At 43.2% G+C, this 16,445-nt stretch overlaps 1 protein-coding gene across 1 annotated transcript in view; it reads right to left on the bottom strand.

Annotated features, from left to right (window-relative positions):
• CDC5L (cell division cycle 5 like) overlaps positions 269–16,445 on the bottom strand; it is a 29,851-nt gene continuing 13,674 nt past the window's right edge. The window contains exons 12-16 of the mRNA XM_021389397.1: positions 15,510–15,590; positions 14,941–15,186; positions 12,580–12,777; positions 1,909–2,121; positions 269–741 (exon numbers count right to left, since the gene is read on the bottom strand). Of these exons, the coding sequence (XP_021245072.1) occupies positions 637–741; positions 1,909–2,121; positions 12,580–12,777; positions 14,941–15,186; positions 15,510–15,590 (843 nt within the window). The 3' untranslated portion in view covers positions 269–636. The remainder of the gene's footprint in view (positions 742–1,908; positions 2,122–12,579; positions 12,778–14,940; positions 15,187–15,509; positions 15,591–16,445) is intronic.

Below are 16,445 nucleotides of genomic sequence, written 5' to 3'. Positions count from 1 at the left end.
ATCCATGGCCTTGGGCACCTCCAGGGATGGGGCACCCCCAGCTCTGGGCAGCAGTGCCAGCACCTCACCGCCCTGAGAACACTGTTTTACGTAGACCAAAATTACCCTGCATGAGTCCCACCTGTTATAAAACACAGTTTTTTGGGGGAACGAACAAGTACAAGTGGGGAAGAACGACAATTAACGATAATTTATTCAGTATTGTGACAGAGATCTGGGTTGGGGGTGGATTCTGTTTTAGTCAAAAGACAGGCATTTTATTTCATAATTATTTTTGGCATTCCAGGTTTATTCAAAAGACTTTACTCTGCAGGCATCTACCTTACAGACCTTAAGACTGATAAAACACCAGGAATAACGTGATGATCCCAGTAAATGAAGACATGGCTAAAACCATACCACGGTGATGTTTTTCTTTTAATAAAGGGTTGGAGATTTCAATCCTTTTTTTTCTTAATCCTTGACCAAGCCATTCATACCTAGAACATCTGAAATAGTCCAGTAAAGGAAAAAAAAAAGTGGACAAGATGCAAACAGCAGACTACGCTTGCTTTCTGCAACGGATGGCAAAAGCTGCTGGAGAAGTATCTGCACACCTGAAAAACATGACGTCAGTGATGAAAGGAGTTTTGTGCCTTAATACTTGGATTGAAAAGTCTCTTTATCCAACATGAAATCAGCAAATCTCTGCTGGAGCTCCTTTTCTCTCTCCTGCTGTCGCTGCACATCTTCCTTCAGACACTGAAAGGAGAACAGTTCACCAGTCAGTCACACGCCTGCACATCTTTAGCAAAGGTTAGATTTCAGTTCCTTCAGAGGAAGCTGAGATACAAGAATACAAAATTACTTTAAAAACTACAGCGTTTAGCATTTTGGTCATCCTATTCCAGCATCCTGTTTCTGACAGCAGTTGATACGAAATGCTTCAAAAAGGGAGGTTTCAAATGAGAAACCAGCCACAAGCAGTTCCCTGGACTTCACAGTTATCTATGGATTCTTCTCTTTTATGAGTTTGTTCAGAATCCTTTTTTGAGCCAGCCCTCCTCATTAGCACAGCATCTTGCAGCAGGGCCTTCCGCAGGCCCTGTTCCACTAACACTGCAGTGTGTGAATGAGAGCTACTGCAAGTTCTGAAACTGCCAGCTGCTAGCTCATTTTATATCCTTTCACTCTTGTATTTCTCGTTGAAGCTACTCTTTCCTCCTCAAAGTCATGCTGATCAGTTAGAGCCAGCAAGGCTGGCTGCCATTGCTCGGGGGCAATGGTCAAGATCACAAAACACAGCCAGCAATGGGACTCGAGGCAGAGAGCCTGAACTCTGAGGACAGCTCAGAACTCCAATTGCACTACAGTGACTCAGCTTCTGAAACCGTGGGCCGTGTTAAAAGCCAGTTCCAAAATGAGGTTATCGCATCAATTTGTAGAAGTCCATTTATCTGCAAATCTGACAACAACATCAGTTTAAGAGAGGAATACAACCAAGGTTTAAAAAAAAAAAAAAAGACTCGCTATAAACTAGGGTTCACTGACTTTTAAGGTTATAGAAAGCTCTACATAACTTGCAGGTCTACTCTAAGTTCTAGCAATAATTAAAAACAAAACAAGCCAAATTAAGATAGACACAGAACCTCCACCAACATGCACAGATTAATAAAATAAACCACATGAGGAAATAAAATGAAAACCAAGTTAAAGAACACGCTAGTCGATTAGTACCAGCTTGTAATATGTCACAGAATCTTTGATACTGAAGTGAACAGCAGAGGAGCCTGCTAATAGGCAAAAGTAGCATTTAAGAAGACCATTAAGAAACTCAGGCTGTGAACTTCAGAGTTTGCTTTGTAAAAAGCACCCCTTCCACAAAACGGCCTGATGTTTGAAGTGAGGCATCACACTGAGGAATCTCACCTCCAGCCTCCGTGGAATAGCAGCATCTTCGTGTTTCTTCAGCTCCTCAAAAGTACGCAGCTCCAGGTGAGCCTGCTCTATTTGGTCCCACAGGTCGTTCAACTGCTTGATGAGGCCCATTGCTCGAGACTGATAACCGCCAAGCAAAATCTTCAGCTTCTTTTCCATCTTGGCAGCCCTCTTGGCTTCAGTTGTCATGTGACCTCTGTTTATCTGTCAGAATGAAATCGGGAATTGTTTTAATTATCCAGAATCCAGAAGTTAAAAAAAAAAAGTCAAAATCTGCTGCGCAGCATGGAGCTGGAGTTCTCTGATTTCTATTAACACATCATACACTGCACGTTTTGCAACAGCCCAGAAGAGATTTCTAGATTCAAATCTGTACAGTGCTAGAAGGCTACTGAAGGAGTGACTGCACATTAAAGAGTATGGCTTTACAGACTGGAATGGCTGCAGGTGTGAAATAGGCAGCCAAGACGTGTACATGATGGCTTGCTATGCCAGCCCTCAGTCACACGGGAGATGCTCTGTGCCTCAGCAAAGGAAAACCAAGATGAAGAGATCATGGTCTTTTTTTTGTTTGTTTTAGATTAAATTCTTTACCTACAAAAACAGCCACACATTTCAGCTTGCTTGTGAGCACGTGGGTATGAGACTGTAAAGAAGTGAAGTTGGCTTTGGCTTAAAATAAAGTGAGCTCACCCATCAGATCTCCCATTCAGATTTGCTGCAGCGTTGCAGTATTATTCCCTCCTGTGCCACGTTATGAGCCTGCTAACTCCTCAGTGGTCTCCCAGGTAACGCTGCTTTTTACATGGGGCTTTTCCCTCATGGATCTCAAAGCAAGAATGTAAGATTATCTTCAGCTAGCTGACACACACAGCACCATGATTCAGCTGCCTCAGGTGTGTGGCAAAAGGCAGAAGTGAAACCCCACAATTTGCAGTCCAATACCATATACAACAGATGTGACAAAGTGATGAGATTAAAATGCAGCATCAAAACCATAAAGAAATTGGCATGATAGAAGTGAAACTCTCCTTCCTGCACTGTCTGCTTAATGCAAGCTGGTGTATCCTGATTTAAAAGTCTTGCTTTCCACAAAGGAGTTCAAGTCCCCTAAAGCCACAGCCCAGAGCTGGGACAAGTGGTAATTCTGAAATTCTGCCACCTGGGATACAATGCAAAAATAAACAAGCACGATCATGTTAACGTGTTATAAATGTTTCATTCAACATGGTACAAGAAAGAACCCTTTGCATATTTTTCTATGTGTATCCAGTTGGGCAAAACCAAAAGGGAGGCAAAGCATGAAACAGCCATCAGCAAGTTTTTAAGCCTGATAGAGAGCATCAAAAGAAATGCTTCAAGTCACCCAGGAACAAAGTTTGGGAGAAGTACAGCATTCCACACCTCTATTAGCAGGAGAGACAAAGGGAAATGCATGAGCTTCTCAGCTGTTCCAACAGAAGCCTAACTCAGAAGCACGGTGGCTAAGTCACCAGCTCTTGCTTCATTCCTTTGGAAACCAAAGCTTTGCTGCTGAACGTCCTTACATAAAAATGAATTACCACCCATCAACCAAGAAGTGGAAGCTTTTCGCTGCTTTGAACCCTACGTACACTAACCAACTTTTCACCTGCAAAACTGGACAAGCTATGGAAAGGAGTGCTTTAAGATCTGTCCTGTATCTGTAGGTGCTCTTAGGCCACCAGCACCAGGGCAGCCACTACACTGCAGGCTGCAGCACGATGCACCAGCCTACTGCTAAGTGAATTCCATCAGCCCCTCCACAGCCCCATGTTACTGAAGCACTTACATAAGAGGACTGGGATGGGGTTAAGTCCTATGGCTTCCCCCAGCTGCATGTTTCTTGCAAATATCCTGCTCCTTAACAACTCATTCACTTACTGATCACGGTTTCAGTATGCGGTGCTGAGATTAAAGGAAAAACAGTGAAGGGTAATGGGAGAAAACTGTTAATGGGAGAGCGAAAGAGGAATGTGACCTTCTGAGCTGCCCCGTTTGCTCTCGGGGAGACAGATGCAGACTGCTACACCTTCCAGATTTTGTTAGCAATGCAGTTTTACCCTATGCCCAAGGTGCTTTAAATACACAGAAAGGCGCCTCTTTTTCAATATTTATATAAATCTGGAGAAAATTAAATAAATAGATTAGGGATTTGTGAGGATACTCTCTGATGGAAAAGTATGAAAGCTTTAAATGTCTTCGCTGGTAAATAATATGCTATTACTGCAACAACAAATACAGCTGTGCGGTAAATGAACTATTTTCCAGCTACTGCTTCTGGGATGAGAAATGTGTGCTGAGAACTCCTGACATTTAGACATCGTGGAATAGATGGATGCAACGGCAAACTGAGTTTTATTTATAACAGAGGTGTAATGCAACGCAGACCAACTGCCTTCGTGTTGCTTCACAGCATTACAGAGGATCAAGTGTGCTCGGGGTGACACGGAGCTCCAAGCAGAATGCCACTGTTCTCAAACAGGTTAAGAAAGACCATTTAGAAAACCTCCTCTATCTTTTTCTTTCTCCATTATAAAACAAACACTAGTTCAAATCTACTGCTCGGTAAATGGACCAGGAGGACCACCGAGATGATCAGAGGCTGGAGCATCTCTCCTATGAGGAAAGGCTGAGGGAACTGGGCTTGTTTAGTTTGGAGAAGGCTCCGGGGAGACCTCACTGTGGCCTTCCAATACTTGAAGGGAGTGTATAAACAGGAGGGGGAACGATTGTTCACGAGGTGGATAGCGATAGGACAAGGGGGAATGGTTTTAAAGTGAGACAGGGGAGATTTAGGTTAGATATTAGGAGGAATTTTTTCATGCAGAGGATGGTGATTGCATTGGAACAGGTTGCCCAAGGAGGTTGTGGATGCCCCCGTCCCTGGAGGCATTCAAGGCCAGGCTGGACGTGGCTCTGGGCAGCCTGGTCTGGTGGTTGGTGACCCTGCACTCAGCAGGGGGTTGAAACTCAATGATCTTCAAGGTTCTTTTCAACCCAGGCCATTCTATGATTCTAAGAAAATATCAGACCTTGACTACCCAAGAATTCTGAAGTTTTCAGACACTGAGAACTGGACTTAATATTTCCACGCTTTTACTGGATACAGATTCTTGCCTTTACCTACTGCAGCTCCTATTGCCTCGTTATTCTGCTCAGCTCTTTGCCTATCTCAGGCTATCACAGGCCTCACTGCTATGTTAAAAAAAAAAAAAAATCAAGTTTTTAAAACCAGAAATAACAGCCCTTTCTTCCTTCCCTGCTTACAGAGGGCAATGTGAACACTCACCACCTCTCCTCCTCTCTCCCAACTACAAGATTTTAGGACCTACTACCAGAAGGTCAAAAGGAGGTCTCTGCTTTTGTAACAAATGCTATTTATGAAAAATTGCTGACTGCTGCATTAATGCCAATAACTGCATATAATTTTAGTTCAAGCTTCGTAAAATTTTAAGGCTCAGATACCAAGCTAAGAATTCCGAGCAGTTATGAAGAGGTGTGTTTAAACAGTAGTCTACATTATTTGCTTAAAGCTACGAAATGGATTTCAGTAAAATCTGACAACCATTTCCCCCATGAGCCGAGCAGAAAATGTGAAGACACTGCAAAGATTTCTCCACTTAGTTATTTATTTTGTACTGCTTCTTGGCCAGCTTCAGTTCCGCTGTCTATTGTGCCAGTTCCACCAAAATAGGAATAGCATGCACAGACAGGGGTGAAACAATCCACCACCTTAAGGGAAGTGTTAGGACTTACCCCCTCCCAAACCTCTCATGCAAGTGCCTTCCTCCATGCCTACCTACCCACAGAACAGTGACCAGTTTTTGACACTGGACTAGATATAAGAAGGGCATTCAAAACAGAGCAACAGCAGTAACCACAGGCTTATAAAAACATCGTCTAGAGGAGAGAGATTGACTGACAAACAGTGCTTTTTCATCTAAATTTCACACCATCCCAGGGCCAGTGATGACTGAACACCAGTGAAACCACTGTGCACTTGTAGGTGATCTGCCTGAACGAGCTTGCTGGTACCTGATAGCATGTTTTTGGAATCATAGAATTAGCTAGGTTGGAAAAGACCTACAAGATCATCCAGTCCAACCATCCACCTACCAGCAATAACCCCACTAAACCATGGCTCTTAACGCCATATCTAAATGTTTCTTTTACATGACATCAGCAGGGCACTGTCTCTATCTACAGACAAAACCAATAACCCATGAGTAATCTCCATGTGAGCTATGGTTTCAGAAATTACAATGCCTTGTCTTCAAGCACAGTAACAGGAGTTGGCTATCAGCACTATCAATGATACTCGCGTATCACGTTCACAGCAGAAACACAGCTACAAGAGCACAGCTTAAAAAGGAAATCAGGCAATGTGTTCTTACTAAGCTTTCCCGAAGCCTTTCACCTCTGCCTAGAAGAAGAAACTGCAGTAAGATAGGATAGGACAAGGGGGAATGGTTTTAAGCTGAGACAGGGGAGATTTAGGTTAGATATTAGGAGGAAGCTTTTCACTCAGAGGGTGGTGATGCACTGGAACAGGTTGCCCAGGGAGGTTGTGGATGCCCCGTCCCTGGAGGCATTCAAGGCCAGGCTGGACGTGGCTCTGGGCAGCCTGGTCTAGTGGTTGGCAACCCTGCACTCAGCAGGGGGGTTGAGACTTGATGATCTTTGAGGTCCTTTTCAACCCAGGCCATTCTATGATTCTATGATTCTATGAACTTGAGTCCTTAGCACACAGGTTCCTGTTATGAACTAAACCCACTTTCACCAAGCAACATGTAGGAAGTCAATTGTTACAGACACAGGAAAAAATCTCCCCACGCTATGAGCAACTGGCAATAAAACTGCTACACAGTTCAAACTACTCCTTTTTTCATGTCCATTTCTAGTGTTCTAGCACAACCTGAAGAGGTGAAGCAAGCAAATGGAGAAAGGCTTTCTTCTACACAGAAGAGTTACCCTACAAAACATAACAACTTGAGAAGAATGGAAACCAAATCATGCCAGTCCAATCTGAAGTCAAATTTTAGACATATAGGCAAGATGGCAACAAGTAAGAAGACAATACCAAAAAAATTGCTATAAAACCAACTACTTGCATTGCTCTATTATAGTTTAAGAGTGAAAGGACAGTACTGCTACCCAACACTGACAGCCCAAGCAACATCATCACTGTAGGTACTGAAGTCCCAGGTTACAGTTGATTGGAGTCAAACTGCATCTGCTTTCCTCCTTCCTGCTCGTGGCAATGATGGTATCAGCAGGGTATACCACAAATGCAACTGGTGGGGAAACCAAGGACTCAGTAATGCTGTCAGTTTACCTGAAGGATTTACCTGTTTTTTTATTCCAGACTTGTAAAAAGCAAAAGATGCAAAGCTCCACGCAACAAGCTGCAAACTGAAACCATTACTTTCCAGGTATTACAGGCACGCTTAAGATTTAGCAGTTTTAGGAAGCGATTTTCAGTCACAGGGCTGCAAGTGCTTTGCAAGCAAATCTTCGCAGAATTCCATAAAGCAGACATTAATCCCGTTCCAGAGACAGAGGAACTGGAGGAGACATTAAGACCTAGTTTTGTTTCGCTTATCTGGGATGCTCGAGGTGCCTCTGTAATCAAATAGAAAAGTAGAAGCCTCGGGAGGGAAATACAACTCTTAGGCAGGCGAGCTGCTCTCAGGAGGTGCCTTGTCTCTCCACCAAAAACAAGGGATGCCTAAGGCAACTGCAGTTTTGTTTTAGTTAGGCTACAATGAGGTGTATTGAAGCTGAACTCATGGGACTTGCTTAAAAATAGGCAGCAAATACACACATGCTAGAGAGAAAAAATGTATTCCTGGCTCAATCCGTTATCTTCTCAGGCAGGGCATTTTTTTCTTACTGTAGACATAAGTTATCCTTGGCTACAGAGGAACTTTTATTCATTGCATCACAGGTTACGGACAGCAGCTTCATTATGGATCTCACAAATAATCCCAAACCCTGCAAGTGAAGATGTGGTGTGTCAAAGGCTAAGCAGACCTAGCAGGCAGCTGCTACAGAAAGGGCTCTGGTTCTTCATCGAGAAATAATTCATCTTCTGCCAGATGGAGGAACAAAATCAATTAGACAAGATTAATTAATTAAACAAGATTAACGCAGAGTCGCAGGAGCAGTGCTACAAGGTGAGAAATAATTACAGGGAGCTCCCAGAGACAACACAGTGGTACTGCTGCTTTTTAGCATGAGCAGAAGCGTTAGAGCATCCTAGCTACAACACAGTCTGCCATTCTGGTAAGTAGTTAAAAGTGGGGTTTAACTGAAGTGTTTTCACACAGAGGTAAAGACATTTCCTAATGGATCTGCTATCCCTGTTAACCAGGAAAGAAGTATATACCCTACTAATGCTGTATGGACTTGTAATCTGATGGAATCAAGTGCAACAAGGACATAACTACCACGACGTTAATAAAAATACCTGAGAGCACCAAAGCCAACACTGTGAACTCTTTATATACAAAGTAATGCTGGCAAAAACATCTCACGTTCTGAATTACAAAGGGAAGCAACCAGCTTGTTAAGTAGATGCCTCTACTATCTCATTTCACTTGATAAGGCTCCTAGCTTAACACGTACCCCAGGGTAGGAATAGTTTGCTTTCTAAGTGTGTTGCTTGGAAGAGAAGCAAATGCAAGGTGTTGCAGAGAACTGAAGTAGCTACTCAGTGCCATCGTGCTTGAGAAAACTCTCCTTTCTGAAAGGACTAAACCTGCAGGATAGTCACCCTGGGACAAATACACCAGAGCTGTGGAAGCTGCCACACAGATCGGGAAATCCCACCTGGACTCAAGGAGAAGTAAGCTGTACCATGGACTCACAGAGTGAGATCAGAGGGATTGACCTGCATGGACTCAAAACACCAGGAATTGCAAAAAGTTCACGTCATACCCTCTTGTCTAAAATACCCTCAGTGTCTAAAATACTCAAAGGAGAAATGAAAAGAATTAGGAATACGTGGAAGTATGTTCCAATATGCCCAGGATAAAACCATCATGGCATTGTGCATTTCCACAGATGATGCCTGGGCAAAATATCCAGCCAAACAGAAGCTGTCCACGATTCCTCTGCTCTGCCTCCTCAAGTCCATCAATAACAGCACAGTCCTGTTGGTGTCATCACCATCAATTTCAGAAAGACACACGCTGTGTCCGCATACACAAGGCTGCCACCACGAAATCACTCAGGTCCTGGAAAGAGGCCAATCAGAGAAAGATGCCTGTTTGTCCACACCATCAATGCACCCAGCAACCTCTGAGCCATGAAGGCAGTGCTGGAAATAGCTTTGTTCACCGAACTGCTATGCTTCTAATTTATTATTAACTAAAACAACTCAGCTGGTAATCTATACTTTGAGAACTATACACGCACATGTTTCTTTTAAGAAGGGCTTTCGAAATAGGTCAGGCAACAGAGCTGCACTGAACCTCGGTCTGCATACACCTGGGGAGTTTTCCAGCTCCTATTTAACCCTGCAAAGTCCACCTGCACTCAACAAACACAAGAGGCAACCCAGTCCTGTCCCTGCACCTGCAGCCAACCCAATTAGGGTGTGCTGAAGGCATGAACAAGCTTGCTCTCACTTCACTCTAAGTGCACCAAGCAATTACATCCTTCTCTAGCAGAGCTCAAAGCTTCCAGCTAACCTGAAGATGTTAGCAAGACACGGAGCTTGATGATCACAGCAACTGATCACAGCCAAAGTTTGCTGTGCTTTGTTACCTGTCTCTTTAATTGGAGCCCCACACGACTCTGGTAGGCAAATGAAAGTTTTCTTCTTGATAGAGCCTTCATTTAGCTGACCAGAGAGCAATGTGCACTTACAGAATGCACAAAATGCAACAGGAGTTGAACAGATGATTTTTTGATCTCACCCTGTTTCACTCTCCTTAATGAGCAAACCACTGGCGACCACTAATTCAAATAGAGGAGGGGATAAACAGAGATGAACAGCACAAGGAGGCCCACACAGCAGCAACCAACAGAAATAACCTCAGAAATAATCTGCAGCATGAAGGCACAGGGCCACACACTGAACAATGATGAGAAAACAAAATCTTCAATAGCTACTCATTAAGCAAATACCATCCATCCTGCACAGTAAATGAGTCTGTAGGAAAAAAAAAAAAAAAAGTAGGCTGTAATCATGAAATTAAAGACTGCCTCACAATGCATATGCATAGGCAAATCAAGGCTGCCAGAGTAAGGCTGCTTGTGTATTCCCTAACTTTGCCTGTTTGACTTTGCAGCTTTAATAATGCACTTCTAACGCAGTTCTGAGCACAGAATGTTTAGATTTCCAAAGTATTTGCATGCACATTTGTTACAGCCCTCCGATTGCTAGTGGGTGCCAGCACAGCCCCTGCTGCCATGCAAGCTGGGTGCTGCTGTGCTCACACAGCTGTCAGGAAAATACAGCAGGGTGAGAGCACACGAAGCAGCATCCAGCATTAGGCGGGGCTGTGGTGCTCTCTGCTGGGCGAGCAGCAGCATGACAAGTGCTCAGCCTTAAGGCCAAGCTGCCTGGCTGTCCAGCTGCACGGAGATCACCTGCCTTCACACAGAGGGTGGTGACGCGCTGGAACAGGTTGCCCAAGGAGGTTGTGGATGCCCCGTCCCTGGAGGCATTCAAGGCCAGGCTGGACGTGGCTCTGGGCAGCCTGGTCTGGTGGTTGGCGACCCTGCACTCAGCAGGGGGGTTGAAACTCAATGATCTTTGAGGTCCTTTTCAACCCAGGCCATTCTATGATTCTACGAAATACAGGAAAGTTAAGAAAATGGAGATTCCTTTTATCACTGAACAAAAATAATCTCGTGCTTGCATAATTTAGAGAATCTTTTAGGCTAAAACTGTATTCTGGAAAACAGCTAACCACTTACTGCAAGTCTAAACACGTGTTCTGGGCAAAGAAGCCATTTAAAACTAGCTTACCTTTTATCATGAAAGCCATGTATTATTGCATTTCATATAGCGTGGGCAGGGCAAGGGAAATCACTGTCAAAAGGATCAAACTGCTCTTTTCTAATTAGCACACCGTACCTCCAATGAGTTCTTCCCCACACACACCCCCGACTAAGAGAGAGGGAGTCTGAGAATTGCTGCTGAAAAGGAAAACCATCCAGTATCAGAAAACCCACTGTGAGCACAGGACTCCCCAAAGCCAGGGCACACACCAAATCAAGAAACTGCTCCAAGTGTAAGTTGTCTGTAGAACTCTTTCTTTTTCCCAGGCAGATCAGAACTCTGATATGACTGGATAGCAGAGAGAGTGTGAGTGAGTATTCCTTGCAGCTGACTTGCCAAAGGAGCTCTCTGAACCAGCTAACTGCATTTTACCCACGAGCAACATATGACAGAGGCTGGAGGAGCTCCGAACAGAGGATCTGAGCACAGCTGGAATGAAGATAAGAAAGTCAGATTGGCAAATGATCACAAGAAGCAGCCTACGGAGTAATTCAAACAAAGAGGAGCAATCCAGGAAGGGTAGAGTTTGGCTCAACTCTAGGACGTTTCCTCAAATCTTAATGCCCGTGACTGCTGCATTTTGAATAAGTAAGGGCAAGCAAGTTGTCACTGGAGAATGCTGCACTGTACAACTCAGAAAGTGGTCTCATTTCAACTCTTGGTCCCCTGGCACCGGTACACTCCCATAGTACTAAAACTACACGCAGACACGCTGATGGGATGTTGCTATCTGACCTGTCACTTTGTACTTGCAGAAAATATTTGTTAAGCAAATGCGTAACACCAAACTCAACATTTGAGTTTAAAACACACAGAGAAAGAAGTTCTTCTTGATAAAGGGGAGTAGAATCACAACCTCTGTGCTATTTTTGGGGCAGCGCTGGAACTGGCTGAACCTTCATGTATGTAACAGACAATGGTAAAATATTTGATAAAGATATGTCATACATTTCCATCAATCAGAAAACAAATCTTAAGTTGAAATGAGAACCTGAGAGAGGTTTTGGGATAGATAGATAGTTTTAAAGCATCTTTCCCTGAGATATCTCATACTGCCTACTACCAGAGACAAAGCACAAAACCAGAGAGACCTGGCATCTGATCTGCTAATAGCAGAGATTCAGCTGCAAAGATGCCACCCTGAACTAAAGGAGAGCAGAGCCTGACTTGCTCTCCAGCTGAGAATGAAGTGGGTGACACCACAGAATCACAGGGGCTGGAAGGGACCCTCTGGAGATCACCAATTCCAACCCCCATGCTAAAGCAGGTTCCCCACTTGTAAAGTAGGTTGCACAGAGAAGCATCCAGGTGGGTTTTCACTGAGATCAGAGCCTCTCTGGGCAGCCTGCTCCAGTGCTCTGTCACCCTCAAAGTAAAGATGCATGTCCTCACGTTCAGAGAACATTGTGCCAGAGAATAGTGCAGAAATCCTTTCAAACAAAAGGACAGAAGGCAACGTGAATGCCTCAAAAACCACCTCTGTAGTCATGGAGGGAATTCCCTAACAACTTTTCCAAAGGAGTGCCATCAAAAGACCTGAATGATTTACAAATAAATCACACATAATGAGAATTAGATAAAACAAAAGCAGGTGCAGGAGTGTACGAGCAGAACGAAGTGACACTGACCTCGAGCCTCTTTTCAAGTGACTCTATCCTGTCTTTTTTGCTGGCCAAGTTAGCTCTCGTGTAGCGGCTCTGTCCAGGCAGATACAACACTTGGCTGTAACATTCTTCCCACACCTGGTTATAAGCTTCACTTGAGAGCTCTCCATGCCCCATTCCTTGCTTCACCACTTCCATCTCTTGCGCCAGTAGATCCTGGGCCTGTTGGAAATGATGAGAAATGAACTGCAGTTACAAAACACAGGATACAAGAGAATTCCTTATTGTTTTCAGACCTTCAGTGCGCAATTCACCGGGGCAGTTTCTCTTCTCATACCAAAAGCTCGCCATCAGGGTAAGCTAACTATGAAATCTAACACAGATGCTATGAATTACAAATGAAACCCAGGCTAGAAGGCTGCTCACAGCTCAACTATCCCTCATTATTTGGCCAAACCTGACATTGCACTGCTGTAGCTAATGAAAGCTGTGGCACAACTAGATATTTCATCTTGGAAGGACTAATTAGCAGCATTCTGTTTGCTGAGAACTACTATAGAGATGTGAGCTTTCTCCTGACACCGGGTCAGTTTACAAAGTGCAATACAAGCAACTGAAAAAATTCACCTTGTTCCCATAAATTATATTTTTGACAAAGAATCTAGCCCACAGAACTACGCAGGGACCCAACTCCTCCTGGTTTTATTTGAAACTAAAACCTAAACATCTCTGCTGATCTGAATTTCATTGGCAGTATCTCCACCCTTTCAACTTTACCAGAGCATCCTTCATTTCTGTATCATCATCAGATCTCATAGCAAACAGACCTATATTTTATAACTGCTAATTGCCCAGGAAGCACGTAATACCAATATCACAAGGCTACATGATCCCAGGGATACTAAGGAAAGGAAAAATAATTACTTGTTCTGGATGGTCAGGTCAGATATAACGGTACCACTCCAGCCACACCTGACCAAACGAAATCTTAACAAAAGCTTACTTTGAATTAGCCCCTATTTTTACACTGTGGCTACTTAGACTATTTAGCTGGGAGAGCTAACAGTCCTACAGCTCACAACACTGCACTTAGCACCACTGCTAATCCTTCCCACTACACATCAAGTAAAGGAAGGAGTGTTTCATGAAGGCATTTTAGTAGAAACACATTCTAAAAGCAGCTGAAGAAAAATCCAAACAGACAATCCCCAGATGAGAGCTCAGAGATACGAAAACTACTGGACTAGGTGATCTTGCAGGTCTTTTCCAACCTAGCTAATTCTACTTGGTTTCAGTTTGATTTTAGACAAAGAGGGGGTGCTACACTAAATATTATGCAGCAAGCAGGAACAGACTTCTACCCATCAGGCAGGAGAAAACAATTCTAGGGATTCTGAAGAAAGTTCCCACACAAAAACTCCTTGACGACACAACAGTCTTTAAGGGAAGTGACAGGAAACTGAATTCCTCTTGCACTTCAAAACAAACCAGAGAAAGCACTCAGAGAGCATTCCTAATGGAACAATCTGACACTGGGAGGACAGTGACATTCTTGATCTTGCTACATTTTCCATCTTTAATTTCTCCTGCTAAGAAATTTCCAAGTGTAAGTTTTCATTCAACAGCAAATTGGAAGTACATACTGTTCAGTGTGTCTCCTTTTAGGCTCTTGATTTATTGGTCAGACACAATCAAGGAGATGGCTTTAAAATCTGCTTATTTATCCATAGACTCACTTTAAAGTAATGAGATTTAGGTGCTGAGATAGAACAGCTACTGTCAGAACGCAAGTTTCAGACAGCAGAAAGTATATCAGATCAGTATAAAACAGATGACTCGGTGGTACATGATTTTTACCTTTATTTTTATCTTTATTCCTCTAAGCATTTGGTAAAATGTTGCTGGCACAAGTTCACAGGTGAAGCTCTTTGAAAGAGCAAACCATAGCACTGTGTCTAAACTGTTTGTCACTCGGCAGCAAATGCAACATCTGTAGCTGCTTACATAGAAGATCCAAACTGGAACCCTTGGCACAGGACAATTTAGCTTGGGATTACAAGAAGTCAACACCCAGACAGCCTCCTCATTTCACCCAGTGACAACCTGCTCTGCCCATTCAGCACTTGAAGCAGGTATGCTTTTAAGATCAGTTGCCACAGCTCAGCAGGCTCTGCTCCAGCACAGCACTGTTGGATCAAGCTTGAGAAGCATAACTGGATAACTCTACTGCTCCACGTAGTAAGCTGGCTACCGCTGTCATATTTAGTCTGTACTAAGAGATCACTCAACTCAGGACAGGCTTGAGACCACCTTTTTTCCTAAGATTACATGACTGTGACATAAGATGATCATAGCTCAGTGGTAATTAGGCTGGGGAATTCTCACCTTCTTGAGATCCTCTTTAGAGAACTTCTCATAAGGGTTTTGTTCCAAGTAAGCCATATGTTCGGCGTTGTTGGTTCCAAATCCTGGGCCTTTCCCCTTCTTACCACTAGGCTGCTCTCCAAACGGGTGGTGTAAAAGATCAAAATGAAGCATAGTTATCATCTCTTTCTTTATTAGCTCTTCACTTCTCTGCAAATCTGTTAGAGGTGGCTCTACATTCACGGGTCTCAATACTGTTTCATTAACCTGTGTAAGAATAAAGAAAAAAAAAAAGGTTCATAAACATTGTATGTTACCTTCTATTTGAACAAGACTTTTTTTAAAACCAGTTAGATCAAACAGAAGTGGTGCCAAAAACCCTTGCTGTGTGACACAGACAGAGCAACCTGAATCCAGTCATATTTTCAGCTGCGTATATGAAAAACTTCGTAGCATTTTCACTGTGAAAAGCTGAAATCAGCACACTAAAGTAAGGATTTTATTCTTTCACTATGCACTTAAACTGTATTTCCTCCTATAAAGATTAAAAACTCTTATTTTCTTTAAAAATGAATGTTATTTTTGCTTACTTCTGAGGGTCTTGGTAGATTTTTCTGAACAGCTTTGTGCATTCTCTTCAGTTCCTTGGCACGCTCTGCATCTCGGAGAGCCTAGACAGACATGCTAAAGGTTACTTCAGCTCCTGCAATCAAATTAGATGCCTCTTACAAATATATGTGATATAAATACTAATTGATTACTGCAGCAAAGATTCCTTAAAGGACAAAGACCTCATTTTACAAACCCAGAGCCAAGTAACAGCTCACACTTTATGTGATGACATCATAATTGACCACCACTAATGTTAGTGCACTAATGTTAGTGACTACAGCGAACTAAGAGGATAGAGATTCTAAAATGCCTTTTCAAGCCACCGTTGTTTTCCTTCATCCCAAGAAGACTTAGTTCTTTGTCCATTTATCCACATTCACTTTTAATTCTACTCTAACTCACCAGACAGGAAATCACAGAATCATAGAATCCTTAGAGTTGGGAGGGACCTCTGAAGGCCATCTAGTCCAACTCCCTGCAGTGCACAGGGACACTGCAGCTAGATCAGGTTGCCCAGGACCTGATCCAGCCTGGCCTTGAAAGTCTCCAGGGATGGGGCATCAACCACAACACTGGGCAACCTATGCCAGTGCCTCACCACCCTCACTGGAAAAGAGTTTCTCCTTATATCTAATCTAAATCTACCCTCTTTAAGCTTGAAAGCTGCCAGTAAGAGAGAGATTTTTAGATCTGCAGCCAACACCCTCTGTCTTCCTCTATGACATACTTCAGTGAAATGTAAACATGATATTTTTCCCTACATCCCACTTTCCAGCTACATATAAAATGAAAATACTGGCTACTACAGCTATCTAATGAGCAGAATAGAGATTTAAAGCTATTATTTTCTACAGGCTTCTATAATTCTGAAACAACAAGAGGGATCTATTCACAATTTGTCTGGATAATCCTGT

Source organism: Numida meleagris, chromosome 3, assembly GCF_002078875.1.
Source record: "Numida meleagris isolate 19003 breed g44 Domestic line chromosome 3, NumMel1.0, whole genome shotgun sequence".
NCBI lineage: Eukaryota > Metazoa > Chordata > Aves > Galliformes > Numididae > Numida > Numida meleagris.
Note: the sequence above shows the minus strand (reverse complement) of the source record. Positions and strands in the feature narration are given on the sequence as shown.